The sequence below is a fragment of the Hyperolius riggenbachi genome, chromosome 10, assembly GCF_040937935.1.
Source record: "Hyperolius riggenbachi isolate aHypRig1 chromosome 10, aHypRig1.pri, whole genome shotgun sequence".
Classification (NCBI taxonomy): domain Eukaryota; kingdom Metazoa; phylum Chordata; class Amphibia; order Anura; family Hyperoliidae; genus Hyperolius; species Hyperolius riggenbachi.
In genome coordinates, this window is record NC_090655.1 from 50770126 (window position 1) to 50791079 (window position 20954).

The 20954-nt window shown below is 46.9% G+C and overlaps 1 protein-coding gene across 1 annotated transcript in view; it reads left to right on the forward strand.

Moving 5' to 3' along the window:
• The first annotated feature begins 603 nt into the window (after nucleotides 1–603).
• The window catches only part of TPI1 (triosephosphate isomerase 1), a 28802-nt gene continuing 8451 nt past the window's right edge, over nucleotides 604–20954 (forward strand). The window contains exons 1-3 of the mRNA XM_068255043.1: nucleotides 604–800; nucleotides 18099–18222; nucleotides 19889–19973. Coding sequence (XP_068111144.1) covers nucleotides 689–800; nucleotides 18099–18222; nucleotides 19889–19973 — 321 coding nt within the window. The 5' untranslated portion in view covers nucleotides 604–688. The remainder of the gene's footprint in view (nucleotides 801–18098; nucleotides 18223–19888; nucleotides 19974–20954) is intronic.

A 20954-nucleotide genomic window follows, 5' to 3' on the forward strand; every position in this document is an offset into this window, starting at 1 on the left:
AAATTTTGCGGTACTTTTGGCTCTTTGAGAATAGAGCCCAAGATGCGCCTGAACATCTTTGAGAATTGATCTTTTATTGCGGAAAATACCGACTTTTGCGGAAATTTTACCGCATGAATCCCGCACTTTTATCACACTTTTTCCGCATGCGGAAAAAACATGCGGAACATTTTGAGAATCCCAACTTGCCGGTATTTTGGGTGCAAACTTCCCGCATGTACTTTACCGCATGCGGGAAGTCTTTGAGAATAGAGCCCAAAATGTATATGGTGTAATACATCCAAACATACATATGTAACACAAAGCAGCGATCAGTGCTGCATTTACTCTGCTGAGCTCTCTGGCCACTGCTGCCTTCCTACGACAATATTTAATAGCAAACGTCACCATCTCCACTATTATGCATATGCTTTTATTTTATTATACGCTATAATTACTATATATGATAATGACACTACAATACACACTATACAATGTTATACAGTAGTATTAGCGTAATAAGGAAACTAGCAGTTGGGCAGCGGCGCCCGTAGTTAAGATGTCGCGCGGGGAGGAGGGGCGGAGGGAATGGAACGTTGGCCGGGAGAGGGGCGTGACCGGCGGGTATATAGAGGCTCCGCACGCAGCTCGCGTTGCCACCTTCTTGCGATCAGCGGTGATAACTCCAAACCAACAGACTTACAGCGCCATGGCTCCCCGAAAATTCTTTGTGGGCGGAAACTGGAAGATGAATGGAGATAAGAAGTCCCTGGGGGAGCTGATCTGCACCCTGAACGGTGGCAACGTCTCTGCAGACACAGGTGGGGGCGCCACCCTCCAACCACCCCCTTACCCATACAGCATGGCCTCACAGGGATCGTGTGCAGTGCTGCCAGCGCCACACCACCCCCAGCTTCCCTATAAGATGTCCTGCCACAGATCCTGCCCATAGTCTACTAGTTGTAGTCTGCTCTGATTATTGACTTTCATGTCATTCATTTGATGGCTGTCCTTATCAAAACTGCCAGGAGAGGGCGCTAGACTCATCATACCCTCCACAGCAATGACCAGGGGACCCCAAATGTTTGGAAATGTCAATCAGCTATAACTATCCCCCCCCCCTCCCTCCTTACCCCACAGCAAGGGTCAGAAATGTACCTGTTGATTATTGTATGCCCTTCTTTTTGTTAAACCATTTATCTGATGTACAGCTCTATTTAATATGTTGGTGCCTTGTAAATACCATAAATACCCTCCCCAGGATCAGGCTACAACCCTCTTCCTAAGCATCAGCTGCTTATGATGTTGTTGCTCCATAGCTTTTCCTATCAGTCACTTGCTTATTGCACAAGTCATTCATGCTGACCTGGCATCCAAGACTTGTTTCTATTAGGCAAAAGTCCAAACACTTCTGTTATATCCCAGTTTCTGTGTATTGTAGATCAGCAACCTGGATTTGTTTTGCAGTATAAAATGGGGTTAGCTTTCTTTTGGGCAAGCTGTAGCATTGACTCTGTCTACTTTTCAAAGCTATGTATATGCACTAGATTATCATTGCTTGAGATAATTGGTTAGATTATCTGGTGAAACTCTTGTGTTGGAACAGGTGTCCTGCAAACTCTAGTGGTTTGGCTGGTTTAAATCACTAACCAATTGCTATTCCATACCTCATGTTCCCTGTCCTACGTAGCAGACTATAGCAGAGTGTTTGGTCTGTACAATGATCACTCACAAAACTATCCACCAAATCAATCACTACTGGTTTTGGGTAACAATTAATGTTTGTGCATCAGCTCAACAGCCTGAGCAATCTATGGTCTACAGAATTCCGTAGTAGAGAAAGCATGATATGCACAAATGCTATACTGAATATTCTATAGCTGAGCTTTCATTGGTCTATTCTCCAGTGGCCCAGCCATTATCTGTTGCTTCTATTATTAGCTGAAGGTCATGTGATGCAGGATTGATTTTTGGCTTGGTGTATTGATGGTAGGTGGGATTATTCTACAGATCTGCAGATGAATGGAGATGCTCCATATTGACTCGTGATGGATGCATATATGGAAACCTAATATTTTCTGGGAAGATCTCAAGAATAGCATTTTATGTGTATCTTACATTAGCAGAAAACACTTCCTTAATGTGATATATTGTATGTGTCTTGCATATCAAGGCAGCTTATCTATAGAGCTGGATGGGTTAATCTTGGGTTGTTTGGGGGGGGGGGGGGGTTGCACAGCTGGTAGAGAAATGGGGTAATCCTCAGATATGCCAGTTGGATTGGTATAAGTACCAGCTGAGGAATATTGGGAGGGGGGCCTTAGCACAAGCAGAGAAATATCAGCGCTTGCACCAATCAGTGTTTCATGCTGTAGAGGGTGCTGTGATTGGAGAACGTTCCCTTTGAGGTTTCCTGCTGGGTCCCCTAAAGTAGACCAGCACAGAGGAGGGTTCCTGGTGGACAGTAAAGGGACATTAGTAGGGTTTGTTGTTCAATTTCGAGTTATTGACATTTGGAAACCTGAATCTGCCTGTCACACTTCAGCACCCAGAAACGGACAGGGTCAGGGGGAGTTCACTCATTTGCGCTTCATGTGACATGAAGTGCAAATAAGTGAACTCCCCCTGACCCTGTCCACATGTCTGGGTGCTGAAGTGTGAAAGGCAGATTCAGGTTTCTGAATTCAAACACAAAACCTATATATTAGTGCTCTGGTGGGCACTAGTACCAGCAGAGGAATGTCAGTGCTGGGGTGACACACTGGTACTGGCGTATTGGTGGGGCACAATAATGGAATATCAGTGTTTGTGTGGACATGTGCTAAGAGGTATTAGCGGTTGGGTGGACCCTAGGGCGAGATGCGACACTGGTCGATTTGCCATCAGAGCCGACCAACAGATAGATCTCTCTCTGATCGAATCTGATCAGAGAGGGATCGCATGGCTGTCTTTACTGCAAACAGATTGGGTATCATTCATAAAGCATTTCCGCATGCGGAAATGCTTAACACCGGTGACTTTCCCGACCACTCAGCATAAGCCCCATTCATAAAGGCTCTTTCCGCATGAAAAGGTGACAGAGCGATACATTTCCGCCTTGTGCGGAGTTTTTCTAGATTAATCTAGAAAAAGTAACAAACACATCCATTCATAAAGATTAGAGCAAGCGGTATCCAGAAGGAAAATACCGCTTGCTCGACAGTAGCGATAGGCGGGTGGAATACATATAAATGAATGGGAGGGACCTCCCAAGCAGCATCAGACAGAGCAGCGCAGGGAGGGAATCGGGCAGCTTTTAAGTTTCCGCATGTCTTCCGCCACGCTGCCGCCAGCTTCCTCCAGAAAACCTCCGCACTTCTTCCGCAACAGGCAGACTTCTTTATGAATGGCCACCCAGAAGTCTTAATTACCGGTTGCGGAGAAGAACGGTGTTTTCCCGCACTACCGACAGCCTGTTTATGAATGATACCCAATGTGAATAGATTTCAGCCTGAAACCGATCACAATCTGTGAAGCTGCCCCCTTCCCCCGCATACACTACCTGCTCCGGCCGGTGCGCGTCCCCCGGTCTCCACTGTCCTCTTCTCCATGCTCGGCTCCTCCAGCTTCACTGAACTTCCTGCCGGGGAAGTTAAAACAGTAGAGGGTGCTCTACTGTTTAAACTTCCTGCCGGGACAGGAAGTTCAGTGAAGCTGGAGGAGCAGAGCACGGAGAAGGGACAGCGGAGACCAGGGGCCATGCGTCAGCCGGAGCAGGTAATGTATTGCAGCTAGCGTCGGGCATTCGAATGCCGCTATCGACACACTCCTGACCTGGGATCGAGCAAAATCTTCCGCACGGACGGATCGACAGGAACGATTGATTTAGGATGGAAATCGATCGTTCTGTCAGCGTTTGCGCGACTATTTCACAGCAGATTCGATCAGTGATCGAATGTGCTGTATATCGCCGGAAAAATCATTTGGTGTATGGGCCCCTTAAGCGCTGCTGTAGGCCACCATGTAATTACGTGCGCATGCAAATGTGGGAGTGGCCTGAACAGTCTGCGGAGGAGAGCCCTTGGAGAGGAGATACAGCTGCAGTTGCTTTTCAATTGACAGCTTGTCTCCATGGAGTTGCTTTTGTCGGGGCTAAGGGCTGTGATAATGGAGTATCGGTAATGATATTTTATCATCGGCATTACCTTGCGCCCTTTTTGAATAGTCGCCTTTAGGAACAATTGCTGAGATGCAAATAATTCCAAGTTGGCACAGGATTATGCAAGTGTATGCAGCTTGAAAACAGACCAGTCCAATCCCACCGAGATGGAATTAAATTAGTCCATTTTCACGCTGCTTAGATTTTCTTACAGAATGTGCAAAATCTTGAATCAACTCGGAAATATTTGCATCTCATTGACCATCCCTAGTGGGCACCTGAGGAATAATATGTAATAGGGGATGTGTGGTGGGCAGAAGCGCCCATAGAGGATTATTGGATGAATAAAAGTATCAGCAGCGTATTGGATGGATTGCATGGACAGAAGTACCAGCAGAGAGGAGCATAGGTGGGGTACACACAAATTTGTCCATCTCTTTATTTTATTTTTTTTAACCACACAGACTTGTCAGCAGAGGCATATCTGCCTTCAGAGCTATAGTCGGAGCAGATGGTATTAGCAATGCAGAAAGTGACTTGTGTAACATGGACCCAAATTTCCATCTTGCTTACTTTGACCTCAATGTCCTTGAAGGCTCCATCTTTTAACCCATGAGTAGCTGTGTGCGCAGTGAATCACACAGATGGTGCACGTAGTTTCATCAGCAGTGGGAATGCGGAGTAGTGGGGAAAAAAAAAACCCTGATTTCTGGTTCTTGCTCTGGATTCCAGCATTGGTCAGGATATACAAGATATTTGTATTGGACTCTATATTGCAGGCAGGTACAGAGGGACTGTGTGGGTAATCCATGGCCCAGAGTGCTGTGCAGGTCTGATGAGGATCACAACCAGAGCATGTGCAGGGCAGCGAACAGACCTGGAGAATAACAGACTACAGTGTCTAAATTACAGAATGTAGGACAAGGAACTCCAGGGAGCGTGGTGCATGAACTTGATGTGCAGCTTGTAGGGCTAGGGAGTGTGGTACATGAACTTGGTTTTCAGCGTGTGTAAGATTAGGGAGCGTGGTGCATGAACTAGGGTTCATTGCACGTGGGCCTAGGGAGCGTGATGCAAGATTGTTCCTTTTTTAGAATGGCGGAGTGTTTGAGCCAGAGTTCATTGCATGCAGGATGAGGGAATGCAGTGCTTTGGTAAAGTCTGTTTGCCTATAGGAGCAGGGAGCATGTTGTATCAATGTGGATGTGTTATGTTGGACGAGAGGGCATAGTGCGAAGCAAAGAATAATGTATGACAGTACAAGGAATGGCTAATGCTGTTGCAAGGAGGAGCGTTGCTTGGTATTGTAGGCGGGTGCTTGGAGCGTTGCCTGGCAACATGGGTGCAGGATGAAGGCAGTTTGCTACTATCAGTATGTTAAAATTGCTGCAACTGGAAAGCTTTATTTTGTATGACAGGATTTCTCAATATTACAGAATATACCCCTTTATGAAAGTTGGTACTTGCCAAGTACTGCCTATGGTGGCTAACCTGACCAATAGTACTTCTAGTACTTCTTGACCTACTGTATATTTAAAGGACACCTGAAGTGAGGGGGATATGGAGGCTGCCAAATGTATTTCCTTTTACGTAATACCAGTTGCCTGGCAGTTTTAGATCTTGAAAGATTAGCTGCATGCTTGTTTCTGGTGCTCAGAAACTACTGCAGCCAAATAGATCAGCAGTGAAAGAGGTGGTTTCGGCGCCGAAGCTGGGTGCTGCTATAGCACTGTTATAGTGCATCCCCCCCCCCCTTCCGCACAAGGGGAATTCAGGGTTCCAGCAATTGCCGAACCCTGAATTCCTCCTCCCTCCGAGTTGCTATGACTATTGGTATTAAATGCTGCAGGGTGAGCTGTCACTCGGCTCACCCTGTGCCCAACTCGCTGACGGCAGAACTATACGTACCCATTAGCAGGATAGCCAGGGAACTGGTGTTTAAAAGGAAATGTCAGCCTCAATATCCCTCTCACTTCCCTTTAACGTGGTCCTGAACTCAGAATGTCCTCTCAGCTCTAAAAGATACACAACAGCATAATAACCTTTAGACAAAAACATTTGTTGCAGCTGATACAAATCCTAAAATTTGCAGTTTCTACTTCCTGATTCATGGAAGCAGACATATTGTTTACAGCCAGTGCTTTCAAATGGGCTTATCTGCCATCTCTGCCATAGGCAGTCAGGTGACACAGGGGAGAGATCAGATTACAACTTGTGATTAGACACAAATGAGGGGGAATTAAACGGGCTAAACTCTCTAAATACATACAGGGTGCATTCCTATGTTTTCCTTCTGTCCTGTGCAAGAGTTCAGGTCCACTTTAAGGTGGACACCATGGATACATCTTGATTGGCATGGAATGCAGTACACTCCATTGAGGGCCTGTTTCCACTATCGCGAATTTGCATGCGTTTTACGCATGCGAATTCGCATAGCCAATACAAGTGGATGGGACGGTTTCCACTTGTCAGGACTCCTTTGCGGTTTTCAGTGCAGAAAAAATCTGAAAAAATTCTGATGCATGCAGAGCCATCAGAATTCGCATACCGCTATGCGAATCGCATACAATGTATTTAATAGGGAATTCACATGCGGCATTGGTATGCAAATTTTTATGCAAATTCGCATACGATTTTTGCATGGAATCAATGGAAAAGCACACAGGCACTGCCATGGTTAAATTCGCATATAACCGCATGTGAAATTCGCATCCGCATGCAAATTTTTACCGCGGTGATTCCCACCACACAAGTGGAAACGGGCCCTTAATGGAACCTGAGGTGAGAGGGATATGCCAAATGTATGTCTGTGTAAACATTCCAGTTGCCTGGCAGCCCTGTTGATCTCCTGGCATAGGTAGCGTCAAAACACTGAAAAAAGCATATGGCTAATCCAGTAAAACTTGAGTCAGAGCACCTGATCTACTGCATGCTTGTTCAGGGTCTATGGCTAAATGTATTAGCGACACAGGACAACCAGGCAACTGGTATTGTTTAAAAGGAAATAAATGTCAGCCTCCATATCCCTGTCACCCTGGGTTTCCTTTAATTAACAGGGTGATAACTTGTTACACATGTTCATCCGAGAGTCTTCATCACTGGAGATTTGTATTTCGGGGCGATACTTTTACACATGCTAGATAACCAAGATGGTCCCAGTGGCATTCTCAGCCATGCCTAATCCAGCATGTGTACTTGGCTAGAGTTCCCCCTTAAAGTACACATTCCATGTGGTGAGAACGTAGGTTCTCTGAGATCTCTCATTGCATCACAGCTGTGTGGCGGAGGCTTCCTTTCCTGTTGGCTGCACCATGAAATTAGACAGAAATGACTTTACCAAGAATCTGAACCGCCTTACAGTAATATTGCTGAACATTGCATCTGATACAAGCACCTCAGGGCCTGTCTCTAGAACATGTGGCTTTTCAGCTGCTGGAGCACTACAAGTCCCAGCATGCTCTTAGCAGTGACATCACAGCTTGCTGCAGGGGATGATGGGAGCGAGTGTGGATTGTCTGTGCTCTCACGCACGTACAGCCTCTGCAGTGGCAGGCCTTAAAGAGACAGTACCCACGACTGTGTCCTTACTAGCTGCAGGAGTGACTTAGCTGAACTCTCCCCTCCTTTGTTCTTGCGCCCCTCAGCCTTTGCACCGTCTGTGCCTCAGGGTGAGGTTACTAAAGTGCTGAATGCAGGAATTGGTGGAGGCAGAGGGCGATAGTCTTTCCTTTGACCTTTCATTGTGTAACCTTTAACCCTGCCATCCCGAACAGCTGAGCTGCCGTCCTAAACATAGCCCTGACCTTTCAGAACGCAGTTTGCTTTGGATGCTGTGAAGGTCGCGACTCTTCACCTTTCTCTGTGCCCAAAATATATTCGACCCAATGGCTGAAAATAGCAAAAGGGGGGAGGGGTGTCTTCAGCATGTCCTTGTGGGATCACTGCGTGTAATGAAGACGCATTGTGTCCTTTAACTATTACTGTATATTCAGTGCAGCTGCATTCTCTCCCTTCATCAGTCTCTGTAGATCCATGTACTAATACATCATATGCAGCGCTGTTTTACCCCCTTCAGTGACTGTAGATCCATGTACTAATACATCATATGCAGCCCTGTTTTACCCCTTCAGTCTCTATAGATCCATGTACTAATACATCATATGCAGCCCTGTTTTAGGCCCCGTTCAGACTGCAGAACGCGGACCGCAACACATGCGGACCGCAACGCGTACGAACGCACGCCATTCGCGTTCGTATGCATTGCGTGGCTGATCCCATCACTGAAAAGTGAATGGGACAGCCATGCGTTTTTACAAAAAATGCGTGCAGCATGCGTTCCCGGACCGCACAAGTCCGGAACGCATGCAGTGTAAACATCAGACATTGCACTCTATGCAATGTCTGATGTCGTGCGTGTCGGCCACCTGCACGCGTTTCCAAAACGCGTCTGGAAACGCGTGCAGTGTGAACGGGGCTTTACCCCCTCAGTGTCTGTAGATCCATGTACTAATACATCATATGCAGCCCTGTTTTACCCCTCCAGTCTCTGTAGATCCATGTACTAATACATCATATGCAGCCCTGTTTTACCCCCTCAGTGTCTGTAGATCCATGTACTAATATCATATGCAGCGCTGTTTTACCCCCTCTGTCTGTAGATACGTGTGCTCAGTTGGTGCTTTGCAATTTTCCAACAATTCATAGAAAAAATACATTTTAAAATTGAGTAATTGCAGGAGAATCAAATTGCTATGCGATTTAGATTTTTGGCCTCCCACTGACTTAAGCACAAATGCAGGAAACATGCACTATATTTGGGTAAAAGTCAAATTGCATCAGTGGAAATAGGGCACTGCGATCTGCAAATCGACCTTTTCGGATCCAAATGTGGCCCATGTGAAAGGGTCTTTGTTTCAACCTCTATGTGACAGATTGGAGAATCTGTTAGAGCAGAGTGGGCATCTCACTACTAGGGATGATCAATGAGATGCAAATATTTCCAAGTTTATGCAGGATTATGTAGATTGTTATGCAAATATATGCAGTTTGAAAACTGACCAATGAAATCCCACCCAGGTTTAAATTGATTGTTCAGTTTTCAAGCCGCGTTATATTTGCCTAAAAATGTACATCAATCTGCATGAACTCGGAAATATGTGCCTCTCACTGATCATCCCTCTTTACTACCTGATCAGTCACTTGCGTCAGGCAGGGAGGGAGCGCTGTATGATTAGTGGGAGTGGCCAATGCTTGCAAAACTTTAATGCAGATAGGAAATGGGCCAGTTAAAATCCACACCTATTGGCTAAATTATAAGCTGCATGCGAGCTGAACGATCTTATTGACCATCTCTAATGTCTAGCTCCACAGTCCAGCGTAGCGTACCTCCACACTTTGCATTCGGGTGGATGCTGACTGGCTTTTATGCTAGGTACACACCATACAATTTTCTGGCAGATTTACCTTCCGATCGATTTTCATAAGTGAACGGAAATTGAAATTCAGATTGGACATGTTGGAAAAATCGATCTGGCAGGTAAATCTGCCAGAAAATTGTATGGTGTGTACCTAGCATTAGGTTCTCACACTGGCAGCTGACAGCGTGGGAGGGAGAATTGAATAGCCTAATTGCAAGCTACATACAGTTTGTATTCTGTATGGGCAGCACAGTGGCGCACTCACCTTGCAGCGCTGGGTCCTTGGTTTAAATTCCCAGCCAGGGCACTATCTGCATGGAGTTTGTATGATGCTACATCTTTTTTGTGTGGCTTATGAGCGGAAGTCAATGAAATGTCAATTCTGACTAGCTACATAAGTGCACATGATCTACAGAGGGAGGGGCAGCCAGCTTCTCTGAGCACAAATCATGTGACTTCTACCTACTTCCTCTGCTGAGATGAACTTTGTGGCATGCTCTGCTGCTCCATTTTGTAAGGATTTGATGAGCTGCAATGCTGGCCACAGAGTTCATGTTGGCTGCACAGGGAGGAGCTAGAGACTAATGGCTGTACTCTAGTTGGTAATGCCCCTCTGCTGCCAGCTGTACTTTTGCAGGTGGAGGCCATGGATCATATAACGTTTCCCAAAGGAATTTCTCTTGAACAGCTGTGTAAGATATGAAAAAGTGAGTAAATTACTTAGTTCCCTCTTCACTTTTACATAAAAAATTGGGACTGTTCTCCCCAGGCTCTTTTAGCCGGGTGCTCCACCCGGCTAGATTTGGTGACCACCCGGCTGTCATCGGCTCACCTCCTCCCCTCCTCCTATGCTGTAAGCACAGTTGCCCTGCATTTTCAACTCGCCCCACCCGGCTACTTTTTCATGCCACCCGGCTACTATTTCATGCCACCCGGCTGGAATAAAATTCTGGGGAGAACACTGGGGAGGATGATCAAAGCGAGGACTGCAAATGTTTGACTATAGCCAACCTAATGAATCTCTCATACAATTTTGCTGATCACTTAAGGCCCAAACACACGGGGCACAACTGTCTCCACAAACACGTGGCACGCGCATGTTGTGGCGACAGGTCCTCCGTGTGTATGAGGCGAACACCCCCAAACTGTCGCCAGAGACAGCAGTTGCCGTGCGATTGAAAAGTTCAATCGCCTGGCAACATCTGTCTCCAACTGTCGCTAGTCCACCGTGTGTATGCGGACTAGCGACAGCGACCCACACACTGCCAACGGAGCTTCCGGTGGGGGCAGAACCTTCGGCAACGGCTTCCGCCACATCTCTGCCTGTTGGGCAGAGACGCGTAGACAGCGGTTGCGCAGGCGAAGCTGTCGCCGAGCTGTTGCGCACACGTCTCCTGTGTGCTAGCAACAGCAACTGCCGTAGCCCGTGTATCCAGCTTAAAGAAAACCTGAACTGAAAATTAAGAGTCAAAATAAACATACACAAGTCATACTTCCCTTCCATGTAGTCTACTCCTCAGTGTCTTTCTCCTGTCCCGCGTCCTGTTTGTTCACTGTGATCAAGGGAATTTTCCGTCCTCCATTTTGAAAATGGCCATTACCCATAACTGCTTTCTGGTCAGCACACAGTTAAACTGTAACATCACCCACTTGAGCCATAGGGAAATATGGACATAACCTGGTACATTCGTTTTCCTCTCAGCTATAACTGACAGCAACTGATATATTTCAGATCTGACAAAATATTGTCAGAACTGGAAGGGATTATTGTCAGAAGAAAATGGTGAGCTTCTGAGAGGAACTGATGGCATGGTAACTATTTAATGTTCATTTGAAGTTACCTCCTGTGTTTATTTTAAATATTTTTCCTCAGTACTGGTTCTCTAAGTATTCCTCAGTATGCTCCACCCTGCAAAACCTTGGTAAACCAGACCTAATGTGAATCCAGGCCAGGCTTGATGGATCATATATCTTCTCCAACACTCTCCAGCCTAGGAGAAGCTTGGTACAGTAGACTCTTTAAAGCAGGGGTCCCCAAACTTTTTCGGTCAAGGGCCGGGTCAAGATACTTCAGACTGCTGGGGGGCCAGAGTATACATAAAATGTAGAAAACATTACATTGAGCCTAGGTAGCGTAAACTATTACCTGTTAACATGTGCAGCCCTTATGTCTCCCATTTAACCAAATCTGATAGTATGCCCCCCAACACAGCATGTGCAGATAGTATGTCCTGCAACACAGAGGAGAACTCCTCCGGAGCAGCCATTCATGTGGCGCCCGAACAGGGCCGGATTACCAACCAGGCAACAAAAGCAGTCGCTTGGGGCCCCATTCAGAGTCAAAGGGGCCCCATCAGCATATAAACCAGCCATCGCCATCCTGTCAGCGGTGGCTGGATGGTATAATGGTTAAAGGGACTCTGAGCAGTGCAGTAACTATGGAAAGATACATATCATTTTAAAGCTCTCTTTCTCCTCTTTCCAATGATAAATAAACCGCCACCCTATGCCTTTTAGTTTTTGCTATTTTCGCGATCGAAATCACGGCCACAGCAATTTCGAAAAAATTGCGAAAATAGCGAAAACTTAAAGGCGTAGGGTTGCAGTTTATCTATCATTGGAAAGAGGAGAAAGAGAGCTTCAAAATGATATGCATCTTTCCATAGTTACAGTGTATTACACAGGATGACTTTTCTCCAAAGTCGGCAGCTCGATTCAGCACAATGCAATGAAATATAAGGAACCCAGGGAGATATAATTACAAACATCATGCTGGTAGGTGTGAGGAAGGATGTAATTAATTAATTGTGGATATGCTTAAAGGCATACCCACAGGCACTGCTCGGAGTCCCTTTAAGGGCTCTGACACAAGAGACCAGGGTTCGAATCTCGGCTCTGCCTGTTCAGTAAGCCAGCACCTATTTAGTAGAAGACCTTAGGCAAGTCTCTCTAACACTGCTACTGCCTATAGGGTGCATCCTATTGGCTGCAGCTCTGGCGCTTTGAGTCCGCCAGGAGAAAAGCGCGATATAAATGTTATTTGTCTTGTCTTGTCAAATGATGCGGTGCGCTGCTGATTGTCTTCAGAGCCAGGCTCTCCTCCTAGGTCTCCCTCCTGCTACTGTGCGCTCTACCGCTGACCACTCCTCTCTTCCTTCCCACAGAGAACCACAGCTGCAGCAAGAATGATAGCAGCAAATGGCAAACGCTCACTCACCTATCCATGATCCAAGCGATAGAGATCCCCTCATCTGAAACACATCTGTCTCTTCTACAGTGCAGCCGCTCGCTCTGAACTTCCTGATTCTCAGATCAGACAGGAAGTAGGAAGTAGTAATAGTAGTAGTAACAGAGCGGCAGCACTCTAGAGGAGACAGTTGGGCTCCGGATGACGGGACCTCTATTGCTTGGATCGCAATAGGTGAATGTGAGTCATCTGGTGCTGTCATTCTCCCCTGCTGCGGCTGCCTTCTCTGCTGGACTATCGTATTCACTGGGATGGAGGCTGCATGGTGGCTGTCTAGTTTGGGAGGAAATCGGTTATTCGGTGGTGGGGGTGGTTATGTAATTCGGTCTGGGGAACGGCTTCCGGTTTGGCAGTGTCCAGAGCTTTCTGCTATTGCCAGGCTGGAGATGCAGGGGGAGAAAGTGCTGCTGCTGCGATATCTGGCGCCCTCTTCACAGGGGTTCCCCAGCCCCTGAGTGCAAATGTCCAAGCCATTCATCTCTCACTCTGCATTTTGCTGCTGCTATTCCCTGCATTGTGCACCCACAGAGGAAAGCAGGCTGTTACCCATAGCAACCAGTAGCTCGGCTGCCCCGGTGTGTGCAGCATATTGCTGTGCAGCTGCATCTTCTGATTTTATTACGACATGATGGGGGGCCCAAATCAGTTACTTTGCTTAGGGCCCCATTTAGCCTTAATCCGGCTCTGCGCCCGAAGAACATCTTTGCTACAGACAGTGAAGCATACCCAGGTGACAACCTGCAGTCCAATTGGACCCATGTGGATGGGTGTTGCCAGCACTGCTACTCTATATGGGGTTGCAGATATTTTAAAGATGCAGTGGACCGCACCTGTAAGTAATAGATTTTGAGTGGGGGGCCGGTGAAAAAGCCTCAGGGGGCCGCATTCGGCCCGCGGGCCTTAGTTTGAGGACCACTGCTTTAAAGCTAAACAGAACAAGAATGCAAGTGACTAAACTGACTGCATTTTGTTTGGAGTTTCTCCACTGATCACACAAAATACTGGATATGATTCTAAACACCACCTGAGCCTAGTTAAAATACCTTTTTATATGCCGTATTTCATCACTAGTTGGGCATGTAGCATACCACTACCGCCAGCCAGTGCGTCTGTAGCAATTGGATGTGATCTCTAGAGTTGGGGGACCTCCAAGTGCTGTACAGAGACCGGTACATCGTTGGGCAACAGCACAGTGATGCATACAGTATTGGAGTCCCCCAAACAGTCCCTCTAGTACAGGCTTTCTCAACCAGGGTTCCTTGAGATCAAAAAGTTATTTGCAGGGTTCCTCCAGGGTAGAAAGGTTGAGAAAGGCTGCTCTAGTATCTGAATGCTACAGGTGGCAGCCATTACAGGTGGCCACAAGCTTTAAAGGGGCCCTGAACACTTAATAAATGGAATCTGAGCATACCTGGGGCTTCCTCAAGCCCCTCTGTAGCCCTCAAGGCAAACTATAGGTGAAACAAAAGGGTTAATTAGGGGTGAACACTTCACTGTAGGGGGGGGGGGGGGGGGGGGGAGACACTAACTTTAAGTGATACTAAAAAGTTTTCATGATTGATTGCTGCTATGGGCAACAATAATTCACTTCTAAACGGTTGCACACTTGTGAGGATGGGAGTGTGTGGCAGGGATTTACAATGCAGGGCATGAATTTCACAGCCTGGAATGCATTGGAAGCCCAATTAGGATGACCTTTACATCCTAAAATGTAACCAGGTTAAACACAACCTAAATACTCATCTGTAATACAATAGACAATGCCCAACCTCTGTGTCCTACAAGACCAGACTGCTTTTCCTGTAATCTACCAGCATGTTTTCAAGTGCTGTGAAAGGTGCAGAAATATAGAAAATATCCTACACTTTGCACACATTGCTCCGGGGCACATCCTACACTTTGCACACATTGCTTGGGGCACAGAAGCAGAAAGGACACAAATGTTTTCCAGAAACCTGCAACCTCGAAGCCTAAGGTTCTCTCTCTGCCACACCTTCAGCAGAGTGATACGGGGCGTGGCCCTCAGAGTAGATTTACATGCCCTCAAAACAGTAGCCAAGCAATGCAGTACCATTATTTGTGTAGCTGGGAGGGAATTGAAGCAACAAGCAAATGCTGTAGTCCAAACTCCATAGAGATGATCCCTGGTGGGAATAAAAACTACCTCTGTGCATCCTCAACTGTAGTGGGCTTTAATCCTGAGACCACATAGAGTTGCTTGCCTGTTACAACTGGCATTCAAAATACCAGCTGGAATCTGCCTGGTGACTCCTCACTTGATAGGTGGCTAGTGGGACACAACTGGTATAGTATGAATCTGGATTTTTTTCCCCCAGGAATAACAGCATGGTATTTCCCATTCAGTCATGTGAGGAGCTTGGTGATCACCTGTCTCCACAATCCACATAGCTTCACCCTCACCACATACTGCTGGTCTCCTCAGCTGTGCCCAGGTCAGAGGGTCACTGGAAAGTGGAAACAGAACGTTTCTATTAGCAATGCTGATCTAGACAGACATAATTTCTCAGCTGTCCCTAGCCTCTGCTCCATTATCAGAGCAAATACTGCATACAGACCTCAGACTGACTGCATGCTGGGCATGTTTGTCTCACAAGAATCCTCATCCTCTGCTTCAGCCACCTCAGCAGTGATTGTTGTGGGCAATAGGAATCTCCTGAAAAAATCCACATACATGCTGCTCATCCACCCCTCTTTCAATTTACAATACTGTACATGATGCTTCTCTCCTACTCGCCATCTATAGTAGTGCTTGTGGCTTTTACTTAGTACATGTGCCTTGTCTTAGTACATGTGCTTACCCTTTCTTCTCCATACTACAGTACATGCTGCTTCTCTCCTCCCCTCTCCATACCACAGTACATGCTGCTTCTCTCCTCCCCTCTCCATACCACAGTACATGCTGCTTCTCTCCTCCCCTCTCCATACCACAGTACATGCTGCTTCTCTCCTCCCCTCTCCATACTACAGTACATGCTGCTTCTCTCCTCCCCTCTCCATACTACAGTACATGCTGCTTCTCTCCTCCCCTCTCCATACCACAGTACATGCTGCTTCTCTCCTCCCCTCTCCATACCACAGTACATGCTGCGTCTCTCCTCCCCTCTTCATACAACAGTACATGCTGCGTCTCTCCTCCCCTCTCCATACCACAGTACATGCTGCTTCTCTCCTCCCCTCTCCATACTACAGTACATGCTGCTTCTCTCCTCCCCTCTCCACACTACAGTACATGCTGCTTCTCTCCTCCCCTCTCCATACTACAGTACATGCTGCTTCTCTCCATACTACAGTACATGCTGCTTCTCTCCTCCCCTCTCCATACTACAGTACATGCTGCTTCTCTCCTCCCCTCTCCATACTACAGTACATGCTGCTTCTCTCCTCCCCTCTCCATACTACAGTACATGCTGCTTCTCTCCTCCCCTCTCCATACTACAGTACATGCTGCTTCTCTCCTCCCCTCTCCATACTACAGTACATGCTGCTTCTCTCCTCCCCTCTCCATACTACAGTACATGCTGCTTCTCTCCTCCCCTCTCCATACTACAGTACATGCTGCTTCTCTCCTCCCCTCTCCATACTACAGTACATGCTGCTTCTCTCCTCCCCTCTCCATACTACAGTACATGCTGCTTCTCTCCTCCCCTCTCCATACTACAGTACATGCTGCTTCTCTCCTTCCCCTCTCCATACTACAGTACATGCTGCTTCTCTCCTTCCCCTCTCCATACTACAGTACATGCTGCTTCTCTCCTCCCCTCTCCATACTACAGTACATGCTGCCTCTCTCCGTCCCTCTCCATACTACAGTACATGCTGCCTCTCTCCGTCCCTCTCCATACTACAGTACATGCTGCCTCTCTCCGTCCCTCTCCATACTACAGTACATGCTGCTTCTCTCCTCCCCTCTCCATACTACAGTACATGCTGCTTCTCTCCTTCCCCTCTCCATACTACAGTACATGCTGCTTCTCTCCTTCCCCTCTCCATACTACAGTACATGCTGCTTCTCTCCTTCCCCTCTCCATACTACAGTACATGCTGCTTCTCTCCTTCCCCTCTCCATACTACAGTACATGCTGCTTCTCTCCTTCCCCTCTCCATACTACAGTACATGCTGCTTCTCTCCTTCCCCTCTCCATACTACAGTACATGCTGCTTCTCTCCTTCCCCTCTCCATACTACAGTACATGCTGCTTCTCTCCTTCCCCTCTCCATACTACAGTACATGCTGCTTCTCTCCTTCCCCTCTCCATACTACAGTACATGCTGCTTCTCTCCTTCCCCTCCCCATACTACAGTACATGCTGCTTCTCTCCTTCCCCTCTCCATACTACAGTACATGCTGCTTCTCTCCTTCCCCTCTCCATACTACAGTACATGCTGCTTCTCTCCTTCCCCTCTCCATACTACAGTACATGCTGCTTCTCTCCTTCCCCTCTCCATACTACAGTACATGCTGCTTCTCTCCTTCCCCTCTCCATACTACAGTACATGCTGCTTCTCTCCTTCCCCTCTCCATACTACAGTACATGCTGCTTCTCTCCTTCCCCTCTCCATACTACAGTACATGCTGCTTCTCTCCTTCCCCTCTCCATACTACAGTACATGCTGCTTCTCTCCTTCCCCTCTCCATACTACAGTACATGCTGCTTCTCTCCTTCCCCTCTCCATACTACAGTACATGCTGCTTCTCTCCTTCCCCTCTCCATACTACAGTACATGCTGCTTCTCTCCTTCCCCTCTCCATACTACAGTACATGCTGCTTCTCTCCTTCCCCTCTCCATACTACAGTACATGCTGCTTCTCTCCTTCCCCTCTCCATACTACAGTACATGCTGCTTTTCTCCTTCCCCTCTCCATACTACAGTACATGCTGCTTCTCTCCTTCCCCTCTCCATACTACAGTACATGCTGCTTCTCTCCTTCCCCTCTCCATACTACAGTACATGCTGCTTCTCTCCTTCCCCTCTCCATACTACAGTACATGCTGCTTCTCTCCTTCCCCTCTCCATACTACAGTACATGCTGCTTCTCTCCTTCCCCTCTCCATACTACAGTACATGCTGCTTCTCTCCTTCCCCCCCCCCCCCCCCCACCTCCCCTCTCCATAGTACAGTACATGCAACTCCTCTTCCATTCCTTTCCCTTGTAGCCACCCCAGCATTTGGAAATCTGAACATTGCTGTGTATTGTGGCTTCTCCATGTGGAATAATTGCTGACACTTCATTCAGGAGACTTTCCATTCATACCTGAGCTGCCTTCTGACACCATCTCTCCTCTCTCTTCTCCAGAGGTGGTCTGCGGAGCCCCCTCCATCTACCTGGACTTTGCACGCCAGAAGCTGGATGCCAAGTTCGGTGTGGCTGCCCAGAATTGCTACAAAGTGGCAAAAGGAGCGTTCACTGGTGAGATCAGGTAACACTTTTTCTGCTTACAGTACCTGTGCACCATATTTGACCACTCCAGCGATTTAAAAAAAAATTGACAGGTTACCACTTAAGCCCAAAGGGTTGAAATTTTTTTACATCTGAGCAACTTTCACCCCCCATTCATTTGCCAATAACTTTATCACTACTCATCACAATTAATTGATCTATATCTTGTTTTTTCCGCCACCAATTAGGCTTTCTGTGGGTGGTACATTTTGCTAAGAGCCACTTTACTGTAAATGCATTTTAACAGGAAGAATAAGAAAAAAAATGGAAAATTCATTATTTCTCAGTTTTCAGCCATTATAGTTTTAAAATAATACATGCCTCCATAATTAAAACTCACGTATTGTATTTGCCCATATGCCCCGGGTATTTCACCGTTAAAATTATGTCCCTATCACAATGTATGGCGACAATATTTTATTTGGAAATAAAGGTGCATTTTTTCCGTTTTGCGTCCATCACTGTTTAGAAGCCCATAATTTATTAAATCATATTGATATACTCCTCTGACATGCATATTTAAAAAGTTCAGACCCTTAGGTAACTATTTATGTTTTGTTTTTTTTATTATTGTAATTTTTTTTTTTTTTTTAAATTTAAACTTGTATGTGGGTATTTTTTGGTGTGGGAGGTAAACAGGGGTTTTATAATATATTTATATGTTTAATTGTAAAACTTTTTTTTTTTTAGGTGTAATTTGCTATTTGGCCACAAGATGGCCAGAACCAAAAAGTCCTGGGAGCGATCGATCTCGCTCCCAGGCAGAAGAAACGAGACCAGAGCTCAGAAAAGCCGCAGCGTCTGAAGAGACGCTGTCGGCTTTTCTCCGGGGGGGTCCGATCAGCGAAAGGGATTTATAATCCCTTTCACTGATCGGTGGGCTAGCGGGCAGCAGCGGGGGCGTGCACGGGGGGGCCCGCGGGAGCACGCGCAGCCCAACTGGACGAGAAATCTCGTCCAGTTGGGCTTAAGTGGCTAGTCCATCTTATGGGGGATTCTCAGGTTTTTTTTTTTTTTTTTTTAAAAGCATTTCCTGAAAGGCATTTTAACAGCCAAAACAGTAAGATGCCAGCAAGCCTCCTCACTTGCCACTTGCTATTTTGTCACTTAGGCCTCACAACTGCCATTCAGGAAATGCTTTTGAAAACAAAGAAAACCCTGAGAATCCCCCATGAGGAGATGGACCAGTCCAAAACTATCAGATTTTAAGACATTTTTTTTCCGCTGGAGTGGTCCTTCAAAGGATACCAGAGCCAAATAAAAACGGGCGAGAGGGGGCAGGTTAATGGGGAGGCATATATGGTCACCTGTGCCGATGCCTTCCGCTCCACCTGTTCTGTCTGCCCCCCCATACCTGAAAGCACCCCAGGATCTTCTAAGTCGGCGGGTGACTGTGCTGGCAACATACGCATGCGCCGTGCTCTCCCTGACATGGGCAGCCCGGCCGGCACAGTCACTCCGGCAACTAAAAAGATCCTGGGGTGCTTTTCAGGTACAATGCGGGGGCAGATAGAACGTGGGGAGCGGAAGGCTTCGGCACAGGTGACAGTACATGCCTGCCCCCCCACCCCTTTTCATATTTTTTCAGTCTTTGGTATCCTTTAAGTTCGTTGTAAACTGGCCCTAACTGTCATTCTATCCTGCAGCCCAGCCATGATTAAAGATGTTGGCGTCACCTGGGTGATTCTGGGACACTCGGAGAGGAGGCACGTTTTCGGGGAGTCAGATGAGGTGAGTGCTGTACACTAGTCTCTGGATGCGGGGTGAGAAGCGGTTTGAAAAGATCTCTGTACAAGACATGCCCTGCTTGTGAAGGTCTCACTGCTGCAGAGGAATCTCAATATGGTTTTCCAGGTCCACCAATGGAAAAATTAGAGACCGGTTTGTTCCTATTTCTTCCAGTGAGAGTATATCATTAAACGTGGTCTTTACTGGAGCGGACTCCCAGTTAATTGGAGAGTTGGTGGGTTTTGTTGGGAGTTTCTCATCCCATGGGTGTTGGAGTTGATGTTGGACACTCAACATCTGGGTTCCTATCTGTGCTCACAAGGGTATTTTTTATTGGAGAGGAATCTGCTTTAGATCAGGGTCCATAGCTCTGACAGTAGGGTCCTGCTGTTTATTTCCAGCTCCAACCAAAACGGGGAGTAACTTATTGAAGTAAACATGAGATGGGGCCAAAGAAAAAAATGATACATACCTATGGCTTTCTCCAGCCTGATCACTCAGTCGCCGCCTGGATCTTCTGCAAATTGCCCCAGAAAGTCCTCCGGTCTGGGGCATACTGAGTGTGTGCTCCAATGGCCTGGAGCGGTCTGAGCCTGCGCAGTACTACTGTGCAGGCATAGAACGCTCCCAGCCACGGTAACATGGCGGAGGAGCACATAGGGCTGGACTGTGCCAACTGCTCGACTTAGCAGGGCTGGTTGCGGACAAACCAGTTAGCGATGAGAGCATTCAGGCTGGCTGGAGGAAGCCCCAGGTATGATTTTTTTTTTTTTTTTTTTTTTTTTTTTTTGGCCCTATTTCAGGTACACTTTAAAGAGGACCAGAGACTAAGAACCCTTGTGTATTTTACCATATATATCAGTGGGAACATTAGAGAAAATGCTCAGCCTGCTTGTCATCAGCCCTGATAAAATCCCTGACTGAGCATTCAGTCTGGCTTTGCTCAGGAATCATTATAGCTGAGTCATTCTAGTAGAACCAGAG